At 36.4% G+C, this 18,851-nt stretch overlaps 1 protein-coding gene across 3 annotated transcripts in view; it reads right to left on the bottom strand.

The window, feature by feature from the left end:
• SPAG9 (sperm associated antigen 9) overlaps window positions 1-18,851 on the bottom strand; it is a 177,761-nt gene that overhangs the window by 101,834 nt on the left and 57,076 nt on the right. For all 3 annotated transcript variants that reach the window (XM_006832421.1, XM_006832420.1, XM_006832422.1), the window contains exons 2-3: window positions 17,632-17,752; window positions 3,370-3,440 (exon numbers count right to left, since the gene is read on the bottom strand). In XM_006832421.1, coding sequence (XP_006832484.1) covers window positions 3,370-3,440; window positions 17,632-17,752 — 192 coding nt within the window. The remainder of the gene's footprint in view (window positions 1-3,369; window positions 3,441-17,631; window positions 17,753-18,851) is intronic.

Genomic DNA, 18,851 nt, shown 5'->3' with positions numbered 1-18,851 from the left:
AAGGGGCACTCTAGCTGTACTTCATCCAACACAGATTGGTTTGTTCCTTTTGGCAGTCCACAGTACTTTCAATACTCTTCTCCAAAACCATAACTCAAACGCATTAAAAATTTTTTTTTAAAAAAGCTATTTGCAATAAAGAAGTCACTGACTTTTATAAAATTCTGTCGTTCGATTTCCAGTATTGTTTCTATCACCAAGGTCATATTTTCCAACTGCTGCTCTTCCCAAGCATTGTATTCCCATCGCCAGTAATTATCAATACATCTTGAATGCATGTTTGATCAGTTGTAGTCTAAAGAGGTAGGTAGAATTCTTCACTTTCGTCCATCATCAGTGGTTTCGGTGGCTGGTGCATAAATCTGAGTAATACTGGTATTAACTGGTCTTACTTGTATGGCACAGACAGCAGTATACTTCAAGATAGCTCTTGAAATATTCTTTTGATGATGAATGCAGCACCATTCCTCTTCAATTTACCATTCCCAGCATAGCCAACAATAGGACTTAAATCATCAGTTTTAACAGCTTTCTTCTTATTGTTGCTGCATGCCATTGAGCCAGTTCGGACTCGTAGCAAACCTGTATATAGGTTTCCAAGGTTACATAAGTCTGTGGGAGCCAAAAGTCTCATCTTTGTGCTGTGGCTGGTGAGTTCATACTGTTGACATGCAGCTAACAGTCCAACACCTAACCCACTAATGCCCCCAGTGTTACTTAACACATAACCCACTAATGCCCCCAGTGTTACTTAACACATAACCCACTAAGGTCCCCAGTGTTAACCTAACACCTAACCCACTAAGGTCTCCAGTGTTACCTAACACACAACCCACTAAGGACCCCACTGTTACCTAACACCTAACCCACTAAGGACCCCAATGTTATCTAGCATATAACCCACTAAGGACCCCAGTGTTACCTAACACATAACCCACTAAGGCCCCCAGTGTTACCTAACACATAACCCACTAAGGCCCCCAGTGTTACTTAACAGCCTTGCAGTTGCTGTCAATTATCGTCGAGTCAGTCCTAACTCAAACCGAGCCCGTATCAGGTTTCCAAGAAGCAGTGGTGCGTTTGATCTGCCCACCTCACTAGTGCTTATCCAACAGCACCACACTAGGACTCTTTAACAGTCTTTGTTATTGTTGTTGTTAAGTGCCATCGAGTCGGTTCCGACCCATAGCAACTCTGTACAGGGTTTCCAAGGAGCGGCTGGTGAGCTTGAAATGAACTACTGACTTTGCAGTCCAGCGCAATGTCCCACAGCATCACACCACAGGACTCCTATAACCGTCTTACTATCCACCAATACCATTTAATTAATATGCAGGTCTTCTTTACAGACTGAAACAGCTGTTGCATACGCTGTTCCTGTTGTTCCACAGTTCTAAAGTTCCAGGCCTTTGTGATCAACTTTCCCTCTGCTGATATTTCTATGACATGTCATACTTCATATGTGGCTATGTAAGTTAAGATAGCAATATCTAAGCTTCATGTGTCAGGGCTAAGTTGTTGTTGTAAAGTGCCATCGAGTCGGTTCCGACCCATAGCGACCCTGAACAGGGTTTCTGAGGCTATAAATCTTTATAGAAGCAGAAAGCCTCATCTCCTGTGGAGCAGCTGGTAGTTTCAAACTGCTGACCTTGTGGTTCATAGCCCAATTCGTAACCATTATGCTACCAGAGCTCCTCAGGACTAAGAGACAGGAATAAATTCCAACCTCCCACCTCCCTACAAAATACCAAGGATATGCAAATGAGATTGAGTGGGGGGAGGGGTTTTATCTTCTATCAAAGCAATGAAGTGGGATAAGAGATCACACAATCATACAAACCACAATAAAGTAAAGTGTTCAACAGCAACAAAAAGATAACACAAAGTAGTGAAAGAAAATTGGGAACTATAAAGACTAGAGTATCAGAAGGACAAGACTAGAAAAGGAAAGAGAGCGGAACTAGCTGTCCATATAACCAGGCTTACATGTGTCTATAGAAATTCTGTTGATTTGGGTATGTAAATCCCAGACTACTCATGATATACAAAAACAATTTTCACACGAAGGAGACAGAAACATACTGTCTTAGTTCTCTAGTGCTGTTATAATACCAGAAGTGGATAGTTTTAACAAACAGAAATTTAGTCTCACAGTTTCTGTTGTTAAGTGTCATCAAGTCAGTTCCAACCCATAGCAACCCTGTATGTTGTTGTTGTGATGTGCCGTGGAGTGGTTTCCAACCCATAGCGACCCTGAACAGGGTTTCCGAGGCTGTAAATCTTTACGGGAGCAGAAAGCCTCATCTTTCTCCCACGGAGCAGCTGGTAGTTTCGAACCGCTGACCTTGAGGTTTGCAGCCCAATTGATAACCACTATGCTACCAGAGCTCCTAGCAACCCTGTATAGGGTTTCTGAAAAGCACTTAGTGAGTTTGAATGACCAACCTTGTGGTTCAAACTGACTTTGTAGTCCAGTGCATTAACCCGAAGGCTAGAAACACAAATCCAGAGTACCGGACATGGAGAAAGGGGTCACATCATGGGGGTCATCACATAACTGCCAAGCCACTGAGAATCACAGTCAGCCAAGCTGACACATATTTTGGTGGGGGAGGGGGCCCAATTCAATCCATGATACAGATACAATATAAATAGGGCTGGCATATAATCATAAAAAGAGGATTGTTGTTGTTAAATGCCGTTGAGTCAGTTCCAACCCATAGTGACCATGTATAAGGTTTCCGAGGAGCAGCTGGTGAACTTGAACCGCCGACCTTGCAGTTCAAACTGACTTTGCAGTCCAGCACATTAACCCACAGCATCACACCAGGACTCCAGAAACCCCTCAAATCCATTTTCTGATAAAAAAAAAATTGCTTTGAAGGGATTATGTGCTGGAATTGTTCATTAAAAATACTGAAACATGCAGAAAACCTGTCTTAAGTTCATTCATATTTAACACATAATTTATGAGCTTACGCTCTTTAAAAACTTACTGCAAATAAGTCCTTTAAATTGAAGACAACCCCTCACAAAACCCACTGATAAAAAAATATGAGTAGATTAAGTCAGTGGTCTGTTCTTACCATTATGTACACTTTCACTAATCAAGAAACCAAGCACTGGAACTACCTTATAATAATCAAATTAGTTTGTGGCACACTAATTCACCATGTGCAAAGTTAATTCCATATTTAAAAAAAAAACCAACATTGAATAACTAGATAAATGTCACATGAAATTTAATGTTTTTGGCAATAATCCCTAAAAATTATCATCATTGATGTTTCAGTGAAAATATAAGACCTACTTTCTCAGGTGATTTCTTTATCTCAATATCTGCATGGTATGAACAACCAGGAAACCCACCTCAGTGTGTCTTTGATGTAATGCATTATATTCCTTCTTCAGTTCTGCTTCTCTTTCTTCAAGTCTGCTAACTGAAATTAAGATACATAGACTTAATCAAAACAAAACAAGAAATTTGAGAGAGTTCATCTTTAAAACTTGAAATGGCTAACCATAATCCTTAGCAACATTAGGACTCGGAGCTCCATATGAAATTCTTCACCAAGCTAGTGACCTCAATTTCAGCATCCTTAATAAGTCAGAGTTTCATAATTGATTTCTAACATTATTAAAGTTCTTTTTGACTCCTGGGAAATATGTGAAAACATCATTGTCTATAAGTACATTTTCGACTTGGGTCTTGCCAATTTCAATGGCTCATCTTTTTATTTAGCTCCCTCTGCTGATGGATTTTGTGAGTGACACTGAATTTATTTGTGTTCATAGAGTACAACTTTATGATACCAAAATAGATCCTAAGACAGAGAATATCAGGAAAGGATTTCATTAAAAAGAACAATTCATTTAAAAGATTAAGAGAAAAAGAATCCACAAGGACCACAAAGATATTTCAGCATTCAAAACAGATAGTGGAAAGAGATCCAGACACTGTTAGTTAGCCAAGAGACAGGAACCCAAAACCATGCTGGTGCTGCGACAGAGAGGAGACTGGCCATCCTGGGTAAGAAGCCATGGGAGGCTGCAGCTAGAGGAGCTTCTCAAGTATTTAGTACAGTCAGGTGGAATTTCTTAGGCTAGTAGAAAATGGAAAGTTCTCTTGGTGTAAGGGGTCAACGAGCTGCAGACATGCAAGGTTATTTGTTAAGTGATAATCACTGGCTGCTACAGATAACTGTGTAAGTGGAAACCTACTATGAACGGTAACAGTCCACTTATAAAGTATTACATGCTTACTACTAACAACACCAGACACAAAATAAAACAGCTTGTATATTGCAAGGTAAACTCATCTTTGGTTTGTACAGCTTCACATGCCTCCCTTTCATGAATATCTTGAAACCATTATCATTAATTAGGAAAACCATAGCTCTGACTGTTTGCTTTGATGTGTTTCTAATTTGGGTCTACATGCAGCACACTTTATTGTGCCAGACGAGGGTCAAGTACACCGACCGCTCATCTCATCCTGTGGCTGTACAGCAATAAGCAAACTTGGAATGCAGCTGTGTTGTAATACAATCAATGCTGAGACCATCGCAGTTTTTGGCATGGCTTCAATGATTTTTTTGTGGGTTTTTTTTTTTTTCTTCTATGATTTAAAAAAAAATCCAAACAAGTTATATTTAGTAACAATTTCAAAGTAAACATTTTCTACTACTTCTTTTCAATTAAATTCATCTAAAAGTTTAAATTCTGAGGCTACTAGATGAACCACATCTATCTTCAATTACTCCTATGTGTGAATCGAGGTTTTCTTGATAATATGCAACCAAAACAAAAAATTAAATACTGCATAACCCATACTCTCAAATATGTGCTCAACAGTACAGCCTCATTATTCTCACCAACTGAATTGGTATGAACTCATAAAGCAAATTCATATTACTATCTGCTAATAGCAGTTAACATTGCATAGTGTTTACTATGTACTATCCAAAGCACTATAATCTAAGTATTATTACTACGTTCATTGTATACATGAGGAATATGTAACTTGCACATAGCTTGTAAATGACAAAGCAAGGATTCCTAATGGAAGAGTCTGGCTTCTGAATCTACTCTTAATTAACACGCTATACTGTCTCTCAAAAGGAGCTTTGGTAGTGTAGTGGCTACGAATCGAGCTGCAAGCCGCAAGGGCAGCAGTTAGAAACTACCAGCTGTTAGGCGGGAGAAAGATGAGGCTTTCTGCTCCCGTAAAGATTTACAGCCTTGGAAACCCTGTACAGGGTCGCTATGAGTCGGAAATGACTCCATGGCACATAACAACAACAACTGTCTCTCAAGAAACACTCCTTTAAAAAGAAATATTCTTAATTCACAATAAATCATTAAAAAAAAAAAAGAAAGAAATATTTCTCTCATCTGTTTTAAATACTGGGGTATCTTTTAAGATTTCAATTGTGGAAAACACAAGTACAGCAGGTAATTCTTACTGTTCCAAACAAATAAGCAAAAACCTCATATGTTCTTATGGAAGTAATTTAGTCACAGCTAATTTGACAAAAAAGGCATCAAACTGTCAGGTAAAATACATGCTCAACTGTATTAATCCACCAGGAAAATGAATATTAAAACTCAACACCATTACACAACAACAGAACTGCTAAAATGTGAAACACAAGTTCTAAGGTAGTTATAGTAACTGGAACTGTCACATACTGCTAGAGGGAGTATAAATTGGTAAAATCAATTTGAAAACTATTTAGTAAAACTGAGTATTTGTCAACCCAATAATAAAACAATTTCATTCCTAGGAAATGTATGTTCACCAAAAGGCATTTAAGACAATGTTCAAACCAACATCACTGGTAATAATGGTGGTAGTTATGTGTAGTAGAGTCAACCCTGTGTAGGGTTTCTGAGGTTGTAAATCTTTACAGGAGGAAAAAAGCCTCATCTTTCTCCTGTGGAACTGCTGGTAGTTTCGAACTGCTGACCATGAGATTAGCAGCCCAACTTGTAACCACTACAATACCAGAGCTCTTTATTAATAATAATAGAAACCTGAAAACAAACCAAATGGCCATTAACAACAGAAAGGATAAATACATTGTAGCATTTCATCTAACAGAGTACTATATAAAAGAAAGAATAAACAAATTATCACCACATTTTACATCATGGACAAATCTCACACACATGATACTGAGGTAAAGAAGCAAACACAAAAGAGTATATACCACATGTTTCTAGATCTACAAAGTTTACGGGCATACAAGTGAATCTAGTATTAGCTGTCTGGAGAGTGGAGACCTTAGGAGAGGAGCTAGTGACCCAGTGGGTTAACTCATTGTTTGTACAAGGAGCACCACTCCAAACACACCGACTCCATCACACAGGTACTTGTCTTGGATTGAACATTCATTGTTCCATATGTTCTCTAACAATTGCTGTAAATTCAATATATAATACAGGATTTAAACACTATTCAAAATGATTACAAAATTCACATATCCAATTCTTAATTCCACTGCTACTTTTCCTTGGACAAGAAAAGATGTGTAGCCCATTAACACATACCAAGGGGATTTATTATCTTTTTATTCCACTTTCCACAAACTTTTGAAACCCTCTCATGCATCTTGTTAGTAAAATCTGACTCCTGAGTCGAAAATCCACTACTTCTAGAAAATCAAGTTTGAATATTTTCATATAGAGTGAAACCTGAGAGAGCCTGGACTCGATTGGCCTGCCTTGTTTTTCCAGGTTCTGCAAACCTTCTGCCTTTGACAGGGGATGTAATCTTACTACTTTTCTATTGCTGTTGTTAAGTGCCATCAAGTCAGTTCTGACTCACAGTGACCCTGTTTAGGGATTCTGAGGAGCAGCTAGTAACCGACCTTGCAGTTAGCAGTCCAGTGTGGATCCTAAAGTACGTACCACGCCAGGAGACCACTTTTTTTCTATTAGTGGAAAATATTTGAGTTTTCTTTCTCTGACAGGTTTCTGTTTTATACAGGTTCTGGGCTTCCCAGTTTTATTCTTCTAAACATTTCGAACTTTTTTATTTATTTCATCTTAGGGATTATATTAAATGATCAACCCTGTCATCGCTACTAAAACACACACTCCATGCCAAAATTTAAAATAAAAATAAACAAATCATCTCATGTTTACAAGTATCTATGCAAAATAAATTCAAATCTGCAAAAAAGATCATTGGTCCTTCTAACATTAAGTATTACCTACTGTCATCTTCCTTTTACTTCAGTACAAGAATAAGTCATAACCTATAAACATCAGCCTATGAGAGGCACTTAACTAATTTATATCTCTATTGGATTAAAATTAATCAGAAGGCTTGTCATTTTATATAGCTATATTCAGATGCGTTACTAACTAATTACATAAATCAAAACCAGAAGGCTAACGCATTACCTACAACTACTAGGAAACCAAAGCATTTCAAACATTGTTTGAACATTTTCTACTTGAAGAAAAAACTAGGTTAAACAAGTTAGCAAGCCTATAGAAAAAAACAAGTAATATTTTCCCAAAGTGATTGTTTATTATATTCAACTCCCTATATTGCATATGCTTTCAGTCAGTCAAGTTAGAGTTTTGGTTGTTTCAATCTCTGAGACCAGCAGTATCATGTTGTTGTTGTTGTTGTTGTTGTTCAATGCTGTGGAGTCGATTTTGCCTCATAGCAACCCTGTACAGGGGTTCTGAGGCTGTAAATCTTTACAGGCGCAGGAAGCCTTTATCTTTGTCCCATGAGTGACTAGCAAATTTGAACTGCTGACCTTGCAGTAAGCAGCCCAGCTTGTAGTCCAGTACACTATCATGACTTTTTAGGCTTAAAAAACAAAACAAAAACCATTCACTGTCTATCCTTTACTACAAGCATCCATGATTATAAATTAATTTTATAATAACTTATTATTAAAAGCACAGAGAAAGATAAGGCTTTCTGCTCTCTCAAAGACTTACAGCCTAGGAAACCCTATACAAGGTTGCTGAGTCAGAACTTATTCAATGTTGTTAACAACAACACTATTAAAAGAAAAAACATGGGGAATCAAGATAGATACAGGAATAAAATTCCAACATTCAGCAAATGTTTGTTAAAGAAATAAATGAATACATAAGAATTTTTGAATGATAATTCAAATTAAATTACCCAAAGGAACCCTAAGATTATTTTTTAATCAGATTATCTGATCAAAAATCACAATGCTATGCTTCATTGAAATTCCCTCATTTTCACTTCTTCAGATAATTCACTGTAGAAACAATAGGCAGATGGTTGCTAACCTTTAGGTACATTCACTCCCTTGCCTCATACCACTTGGACTTCATTAGCCAACTAAGACTGTTGGCTGTTCAGCTGAGGCAAACATGTACGGATATTATCAAAACAGCTTCATCTTTTCCTTGGACATGCAGCTAGACTACATACCCTATCCTCTGAAGTTAGTTTCTGACTGAGTTACAGCTTATGAAATGGAAACAAAGGTGGTATGTGTCACTCCTAGGCCTACTCCAATGTCTACTTCCACGGGCAGTCTTATTTCCTTTCCCCGTCTTCTAACTGAATGCAGGCAAATATGAGAAACTTGGCAGCCATGAATTAAAGATGGTGGAGTCAAAACAGAAAAGAACCTGGGTCTCTGAAGAAAACTGCTCACCTTTAGGGAACACCCACTTGGGACTTTACATGAGCAAGATATAACTTTGGATCTATCTATATATGTGTGTGTACCTTGCTTCCTTAGCAACTATAGTTATCTCGACTTGTACGTTAACTTATAAACATGCATCAAAGTCCTCTTTAATTCTAAACCACCAATGTTTGGAATTCTAAATTCATGTCAGTCATGGTACTTTAAGAATAATTTCTTTATCTCTTTGTTATTGTTCATGAGTTTCTGGAAGCTTTTCTAAGTTCTGGCAATTATTTTCACCTTCGTAACACTTGCACAGCAGGTACTCTAACAAAAACAACAAATTTCTGTATTTCATGTTTGCTTTACCTGTACTTTGATTCTAAATATTAGTATTATCTTGTTTAGGTATATAAATTAGCCACCAAGATCAGACAATAAAATTGAGAACTTCTTGCTAATTACTTAAAATATTTATAGTGCTCAAAACAACACAGTCAACACACTCAATGTTCTCAAGGCCCAAGTCATAGGAGATAACTAAACACTTTTGAAAAATATCTTTTAGTGCTTTTGAAAGTCCTGCATGCCACCAAGAAGTAAGTCAAGGGAAAGGGAAAGGGAACTAGAAGGGGAGGGGAGAGGAAAAGGAGGGTCCATCTGGGCAACAATGGCAGACATGTCATCCAAAAGCCTCAACTGACATACAGTTAACTTAAGCCTATGTTATTATATAAGCTGTTTGACTGCAAGGTTGGTGGTTCAAGCTCATGAGCTGCTCCTTGGAAACCCTAAACAGGGTTGCTATGGATCAGAACTGACTCGATGGCACTTAACAACAACAATGTTATTATATTACATCTGAAGTGTATACAAAGATTGCATCTAACTTAAAAGTTCCCATGTGAACCCAAACCGCAAAACAACCTTAAGAAAAATCTTAAAACCTTATCATTTTATTCATTGAAACTAGCCACAACCTGAGATTAACTAATAAGCAAGATTCTATTCATCCAACCTACCCCAAAACAACAGACAAGTAATCTATAATTTTTAATTGCTAATTTTCTAGGAATAATAATCAAACAAATCAAAGCAACTAAAGAAAAATGGGGGGGAAGAGGAAAAAAAAGAATCAAAAGACTAATCCAAAATTTCCCCTTTATGATGGCTAATGAAGATATATGGGCCTGATGATGAATGCTCTTTCTGTCCATCTTTCCAGAGAGCAAGAGGATATGATTAAGGGCAGGAAGAGCCACCTGCTCTATCTGCTCAAAATCAGAGCTTACCTCCTCCTTAGATTGATGGCTTTTGCCAAGTTTGGAACACCTTCCATCTCTGTTGTCTTCTGCCCCATCAGACTGCTGATAGGCCTACGGGGGGGAGAAAGAGAAACAGACCTGCTAGAATGCCATACATATCCAACTCATCATTTGCCTTCTCAAAAGGACTCGTCAGTTATAACTGTTCATGGAAGGCAGATAATCCAACTGCTGCTGACTCTCAAAAGATTGACATTGGTCTTTCAGAAGCTTCTCTTTGAACATCAAAGTCTCAACAGATAAGCAAGAATCAAATGCTGACTTAACACAAATGAATCTCAGACAACCAAATCAAAACATACCAACTAAATCCTGCAACATACTCTAAACTTCAGAAGATTTGCAGGCAGCTGTCATATGTTGTAAATAAATGACACAATGTGAAATTCTAAAATATTTCAAAGCTCTCATAAAACAAAGAAGGATAACTGCAAAGAATCCCAGAAGAAGGAATTCCCTCTAGGAGATCTAGAGACCTGACCTGCACTCTGCCTTGCAGACATTCTCTAAGACATCCATCCCAACAGAGAGAGCTGACTTTTCTGGTGCTTAAGACTCCTTGTAGGGGGAGAGCTCCTTCTTTCTCTCAACACATATTCTTGTGAATCATTCTCATGGTCAAGAAATACTTCCTAATGACCAAACAAAAGCAACAAAACCATTTTATCTGATTTAATTGTCCCAAATTACAGGAAAACATCTTAGGATCTTTCTATGTTTTTATATATTTGAGGAATAATCAGATCATTTATTTTTATTCTGTTCTCTAGGCTGAATCTCCAGAAACCCTTTAAGCTTTTGTGAAACAATTACTTTTCTATGAACTATTCAGCTCTACATATTAATTATAAACTATAACTTTAAGATTGTCACTAAGTAAAACTAGAATACAAATATGAAAAGGTCCAATACAGATAAGAAAACATACAGACCACGTAGGATATAAACTTATGAAACAGAAGTAATACATGTTGTTGTTGTTGTTAAGGGCTGTGGAGTAGGTTCCGACTCATAGCGACCCTGTACGTGGTTTCCGAGGATGTAAATCTTTAGGGGAGCAGAATGCCTCATCTTTCTCCGGCGGAACCGCTGGTAGTTTCGAACTGCTGACCTTGTGGTTCACAGCCCGATTTGTAACCACTACGCTTACAAGAGCTCCTTAGGTTTGCATAAATTTAATTCATGTTAGGGTTTGCATAAACTATCTTGTGCCTAAATTTTCTGCTTTCTTTCTCACATATATTGCTGTTAAGTGCCATCGAGTCAAGCTAGACTTAGAAACTCCATGTAAAAGAGTAGACCTGTCACAGAGGTTTCATGGGCTGTAATCCTAGGATGGAAGCAGGTCAGCAGGTCTTTCTTCCATGGATGGATAATAGAGATGTTTTAGCCTCACACTGAATAATAAAACGAAGCTTCCATAGTTAGCAACTGAGCATTTCAGGGCTGTACCACCAGGGCTCCTCTGTCACATGGTGGTGGTTGCTGGTTATGTGCCATAGAGTCAGTTTCGACTCATAGCGACCCTGTACAGGGCTTCCGAGGCTGCAAATCTTCACGGGAGCAGAAAGCCTCATCTTTCTCCCAGGAAGCGGCTGGTAGTATTGAATTGCTGGCCTTGAGGTCAGCAGCTCAACTCTAAAAAACGAGCAAGCCCACGAATATAGCTTATTAAATATATAGCTATTCTTAACATTAAAAAAAGAATGGACTATAAATATAAAGTAACTTTCTATATAATGAATTTCATTGGGTCGCTTGTTTAAAATGCAGGATACAGAATCTGAAACTACTAAAGCTGCCTTACTGAAAATATACTTGCAACAAAAAACATACTTGTATAGAAGGAATTGAGTAGTCACAAGATTAAGCACAAAAGTGACCTATTATGGGGTTATTCAATTGTTTCAAAATATTAACATTCATTGCCAATTGCAAAGTAACAAAAGAACTGAAGCCTTTTATTGGCCTGAAGCTATTTTAAAGCAATTTGAAATAGTGACAAAAAAATTTTAGGTCCTCTCGAGTAGTAACTTGTATGAAACTATACCGTAAAATTGGGCCCTGATGTGGTGCTGTAGGATAAATACTGGACTGCTAACTGCAAGGTCGACAGTTCAAACCCACCTTCCACTTTCAGAAACCCTATACAGGGGTTCACTGTGAGTTGGAACCAACACAGAGACAACTTACAACAACAATACTCTAAAAATGGTTATTTTTTATTCTTTATTTTGAAAAGTCTCAATTTATCAGTCACACTATTAACTAACAGACCTGGTTTGTAAATGAGTTCCAAATTTGATTATCTTAAACTACTTACTCCTTGAAAAGAAAAACAATTCATACAGATTATACTTTTTCATCTAGTGGAATGCTGATTCTTATATTCAATACATAGAGTGTTTACTTTCCAATCATAATAGCTTTTTAAAGCTGAAGGCAGCCTGTATTTTGTAAGACTTAAGAACTTGATGCCAAATTTAGACAGAAATGGTAGAAAAGTAAAGTACACGCCTTGACCACAAAATGTCCTCAGTTGTCCAAAATCACTTTTTCACTCAATTAAGAGGAAAGAAGAGCAGTATCAGAAAAGAGTGAAGTAGAGATGCCATCTCTAATTTTGTCATCTTCTTCACAAAAGGCTCTACATCCAAGGGTAGAAGTCAAGGGAAAAGTAATCTATTGCCAATCCCAGGAGTTTGGGTGACACAGTCTCAAGAGAAAATCAAATAATGAATGGCTTAGTGCTCGGTACTAATATGTTGTAAATGATTATTCAGATTCATAAACTATGATGAAATGGAATCTGCTACACTAATATTTCTCCAATTCTGTTCACATTAAAATTGGCAAACACTACTATATACCAAGAGCCACTAAAATGTTTTATTTTCTGGAACCTACTTCCTGAAATATATTCAAAGAAAATTATCCAAAAAGGGGAAAACTTGTAGGTGTCCAAAAATGCCCACAACAGTATGATTCACTACAGTAGAAAAAAATGTCCAACCACAAGGGGAAATTTAAAAAATGTACTTCTATTTATTTTTGCCCTGATTCATTCAGGATTTAAAATCACTTACAAGTGTGTATGTTTAATGCATAAAATTGGATCACGGGAAAGGGCAATTTAAATACATCATACAGATAAAAAATCCAAAGTAGCCATTATGTATGAGCTTCAAAGTTTGTTGTAAGCTTTTCGGTAGCCAAGATGAAAAAGTAAAGTAGCTACTAAGCAATTCTCAGTAGAGGAAAGCAGGCTTAGCTTCTGGATGATGGGTGTATGCAGACATTACAGAGTAGTCATAAAAATTACATAACAATAAAATGCTTATGATAATGTTATGTGGGAAGATGCAAAATTACAATTATACTAACTATAGTGAGATTAAAAAATAACAAACACGTACATATGAAGAAAATAAAAGACGAGAAGGCCCTGTACATGCCCTTTCCCGCCTACAAAATGAGCGGCACAGATCACTACGGGACCTGAGCAGCATGCTAGACAGAGAGATGGTTTACTATTTCTAACTGTATTAAAATGTCTATACGAAGGGGCTTCAAAAAGTTCGTGGAAAAATGGATTTTAAATATAACAAAACTTTTCCATAAACATTTGAAGCCCTCTTATATTTACCTGAACCATATCAAATAAGATTTGGCTTATAAACTAGGAATACTCAAAATACAACAGAAACAAGACTGTAAGAGCTACTTTCTGACAAAGAACCCATTACCAACATACAATGAATGTTAAGGTTGATTCCAGATCCCTCACACAGCTGAGTTACCAGTAGACCTTTCTCAATCTAAACCAAACATAGTTTAAATATTTCCTTAGGGCTCAAAAGATGTTACATATCAAGAAATGTTATTGTGACTCCAGACTAGGAATTATATACAACCATTGTTTTTCTGATTTAATCATGCCAAAATAACCAAGAACATTCCCATGTTGTTTCAAATTTTAAAAGAGAACCAGAAATCTCCAAAATCAAAAAAGATCACATAAAAAAATTACAGCAAAAAATCTTATAGCCTCAGCTTCTCAACATTTTTGCTAAATCATACCACAATCTGACAGACTCCATGCTAGCAAAAGTGGGAATATGGTCGTTCAAGTAACTTTCTATTTGACACTTTCTTGATCCTCAAACAGCAAATAACTGCAACCAAAATTTCCCCTTTCAATATAGAAAGTCGTCTTCAGAGCAGAACTTGGACTTGTATTGTGACTACTATTTTGGCCAGAAGGGAAATATACCCCCCAAACACATCAGAATTGGCATAGTTTTGTTTTTTTTTAATTAAAGACTTCAATTTATAATACAAATATAAAACATTGAAATTGGCTAAGATTCAGTTACCAGATTATACTCGAAACAGCACTGAACAGAAAAACTGCATCCACCACTCCTCGACTACAGATACTGTCAACTCCAATTTTCAATGGCATTTTAAACTAGATATTAGGTTAGCCTTACTTAAACAAAAATCACCATATTTTCTTTAAAAACAATAACAAAGATATTAGAATGAAGAAGATTAAACAGTCTAGATAATCTCTTATTATGAAATAAAGAGTATATGCTCTATCAACCTATCCACTTAAATTTAGTTTTCTTCTTTAAAAACACATATTCCCAGTGCTGGGTTTTCCAACAACCTAAGTATTGATGATATTTACATATTACCTCCTACCACCACCGCCTTAGAAAACAACACAAACAAGGGACTATGACTTATATTAGATATTTGGGGGAGGGAACATCTTTGAGAAAAATTTTAAAGAATTTTTTTTAACAATTCCATATTTTTCCAATACATCTTTTTTTTTTTTGTCTGTCACCAATACATCTTTTTAAATGTGATTTTAAAAGAAAAGGTAAGAAATTTTTCCTAAAGATAAATTAAAATTTCATATTATATTTAGGTACGGTCTAGAAAAAAATAAAAGGTCTTAGAAAGGAGAAAGAGAGAGCGACTATAAGGTCTAAAATACAGGAGAAGGGAGACGTGACAACTCAGTAAGTTCCGAAGCATTAATAAAAAAGATGCACCATAGACACAGTTCACAGACCCTGAGGTTTAGCGTTATTAACTTTGTGTACCTGAATGGCTAATTTTGATTAGCGACACTTTCATGTTCTTTAACTGTTATTTAGACATCAAAATTAATTTGTAATCCAAAATTCCAATGTAGAATTGTAGACTTGGAAGGATATTAACAACAAAAATAAAAATAAAAATTTCAGACTGAATTAAACTCAAAACCACATTTAATACTTGGTTAAGAATTTCCTTATCCGTTCCCTAGAGGTGGCACAGTGAGAAACATTAACTTCAAGATCGGTGATCCAGGCCTAATAGTAGTTACAAGAGAGAAAGATGTGGTTTTCTGCTCCTGTAAAGATTTGCAGCCATTCTACTCTGCCCTACAAGGCAGTGGGTTGGGTTGGGTTTTGGTTTTCCCTATGGTAAACCCAGTTATTTAAAATGACATAATCATTTTAAATTACTCTGAACTGAAATGGAAAATATGGTAATAACTACTTTTGGAGAGAAGACTGAGAGGATGGGTACCACAGACATGCCACTTCCAACACCATTAGCTCCGACTCACTGAACAAAAGAGACTGCATGACAAATCTAGGACACCGAAAAAAGACAAATTTAAGACATTCAAAAATTCTCTTGAGTTGACCATTTCCTTCAATTAAGAAACTATTATGTTTTGTTGACATTTACTAGACTGGAAGCCTACATTTTACTTTAGTAGTATAAGGGCAAACGCATATGCAGAAGATCTAGTAATCCATCTCATTTGTGAAAGAAGGAATACTTCCTTTGAGTGTATGTTCAGAGACTGAGGTGTTTAAGGCAGCATGATACAGAAAATGCCATTTCAACCACAAGTTAATTCTTCCTGTAGTATCTCCTTTATCATACAAGTAGATTACTTAAAACACAGAAGGATTCTTAACAATGAATTTCCTTCCAAGCTAAAAGAAAATTTTCCTATGCAAAACTTAACGCTCTTCAGAAATCAAGAAGAAAATTTAATAGGTAGAACAAATGAAATTTAGGTTGGTTCTATCTGGAAACTAAAAACACTAAATTGTGCCTTTATACGTTTTTGGTTCTAAACTATTCTATGTTGTTGTTGTTGCTAAGTGTTGTCGAATCAGTTCCAACCCACAGGGAACCTCTATAAGGTTTCTGAAGAGCAGCTGGGGAGCTTGAACCACCTACCTTGTGGTTCAAACTGACTTTGCAGTCCAGCACATTAGCCCACAGAGCCACACCAGGACTCCAAACTATTCTATAGTTCATGTTATAACAACACAATCAAGTTAGGGTCAAAATAATTACTTCCAATATCTAAATTTTCTTCTTTTTTGAAGAATCTTGAAATGTACCAAAACTTGCAACTGGCATAAGACTGTCTAAATGAGTAATCAGAAATTTACTCATCAGTATATGCACAGTAGAACCTATCTCTCTAGGTTCTTACTTCCTACGACCACAAACTTCTATAGGAGAATCAATGACATCATTTAACATACTGAATATTAACAAGATGGGTGCACCACTCTGGGTTATCGTCTACCAAGCCTAAAAGCATCAACCGGTCTCATTAAAATTGACTTCTGTTACCAAACAACCACTGGCTCCCTTCTGACCTCTGCTTAACAGTCTTGGGAGCACTCCTTGAATTCCAGGAGGTATGAACTCCATTATTAGCTCTATTACACTCTTGCAGAGTTGTAGAAGTAGTGAATTCTCACACATACTTTAAGTCTAGTTTTCCAGTGTGCATGCCAATTCATTAACAACAGGTGTCACCATGTAGCCTTACTCGATGACATGCGAAGACTAACTGCTGGCCATTTGTGGCTTCCTAGTACTCTGCAAGTTTACAAAGCTGAGAGGAAAAAGTGGGGACCTCTGCCTACCTGCAACAGACATGAAAACAGGCCATAAAGATTCTCATAATTTATTTTTCTAATTTTGGTTTAATTAGGTCTTTTTTCATTAGCCAAAAAGAAAAAATCATCCTTAGGGATATTTGAAGCAATCATTATTTCTAAAGTCAGGAATAATATATAAAATTAAATTAAAAATTTAGTGATTCTCAAAAATTAAGTTCTATTCCCCTAATGCTATCGTTTTTCCATTAGAAAGGAACAAACAGGGAATTCAATGAATTTTTTTACATATGAAACTTACAAGGTAGAAGCAATAGAACTTGTATACTTTGAAGAAATGATCCATACACAGACTAACATACACATCCCAGATAACTGTGACTGAGGGCTACTGCATATAATGTTAACATCAAACAAAGACTGGGACCTAAATGCAAGAAAACAATCTTTTTTTTTTAAATAAAAATTAACTTTCATGCAAATGATATAATTTACAACACTGTGGAAGACAAGAATCTTATAGGTAGGTATCTTTGATTCTGCTGGTTTTGCACACATGGGTATCCTGTGAAAACATGAACAAAATCCAGCTCCCATGTCTCACTCTTGAATTTGGGCTAATAATCGCAAGCATATATTTGGAAATACCAGTGAAATAACAGGATAAACCACTGTGCTATTAGAGACTAATCTTTAACGTGCACTTATGAGGAAAGGTATTTTACTTACTCTGGTCAGCATAATTTTTTGCTTTGAGTTCAAGTTGTCTTGTTTGAGATTCTAAAGACTCCACTCGGGTCTGTAAATCCTTTTTTTCCTGTTCTTGAGAGTCTTCAAATTCAATAAATTTCTAATAAAGAAGAACATATATTATTTTCACTACAGAAATGAAACTGTCTTTTACAGATTTAACTCCTATATTTCTTGGTATCAAGAATCATAATTGAGCATTAACTACTTAAAGAGATTTCAGAATTACCAACTTGTGTTGATTTTTAGTTTCTCGATAAAGAAACTCCAAATAAAGAAGGAAAAAGATAGCAAAATAATTTGTTCCCAGAGCAAATATCAGAAGTCTACTTTTTGTATTAGGTATTTCTACTTCATATAATAGACAAAGAAAATACTATATTTTAATGTAAATAATATACACTATATGGTTTCTTTACCAACCACACAACATCTGCCTCTATGCTGTTTTTGCAAGCAAGGTCTGCTACACATTATAGGTGTGGGTGCATTTATTTACATGGGCGCACTGTATGCATAAAAAGCCAGTGTATACATTCTACTTTAAATATGTAAGTCTTCTAACTAATATACTAGGCACACTGATCTAAGGTCAAGAAACAGTTCTTTAGCATTACAGCACTACTCACAACAGCAAAAAGATGGAGACAGCCTAAATACTCATCGAAAGAAGACTGGTTTAACACACTTTGGTACATTTACACAATGGAATATTATGCAACACTGAATAAGGAAGATTATGCAAAATACCTCGCAACATAGATGAACCTGGAGGACGTTGTGTTGAGTGAAATTAGTCAATCACAAAAGGGCAAATAATGTGTGAGACCACTGGTGTGGTGCTACAGGATAATGAACTGGACTGCAAGATCAGCTTGAACTGCAAGGTTGGCGGTTCAATTAATCTGCTGCTCCTCAGAAACCCTATACAGGAACAACTCGGAAGCACTTAAAAACAACTATTGTAAATGTTAAGGAAATATTTTCTTGCTAAATGAATCATGCTATGACGGTCACAGGGCAGGTGGGGGAGGGGGGTTAAAAGTAAAGTGACTAGAGGTAAATAATGTTAACTGATGGTACATATGGTGGATTGCAATCATTGTAACGACCCAAAGTACATAATTGTTGAATGTGGAACTGATGATGTGTTCTGTAAATTTTCACTAAATTCACAATAAAAAAGTAAATATATATAT

Source organism: Chrysochloris asiatica, unplaced genomic scaffold (assembly GCF_000296735.1).
Source record: "Chrysochloris asiatica unplaced genomic scaffold, ChrAsi1.0 scaffold00007, whole genome shotgun sequence".
Taxonomy (NCBI): Eukaryota; Metazoa; Chordata; class Mammalia; order Afrosoricida; family Chrysochloridae; genus Chrysochloris; species Chrysochloris asiatica.
The sequence above is the reverse complement of the archived record's forward strand: the minus strand, read 5'-3'. Positions and strand labels throughout refer to the sequence as shown.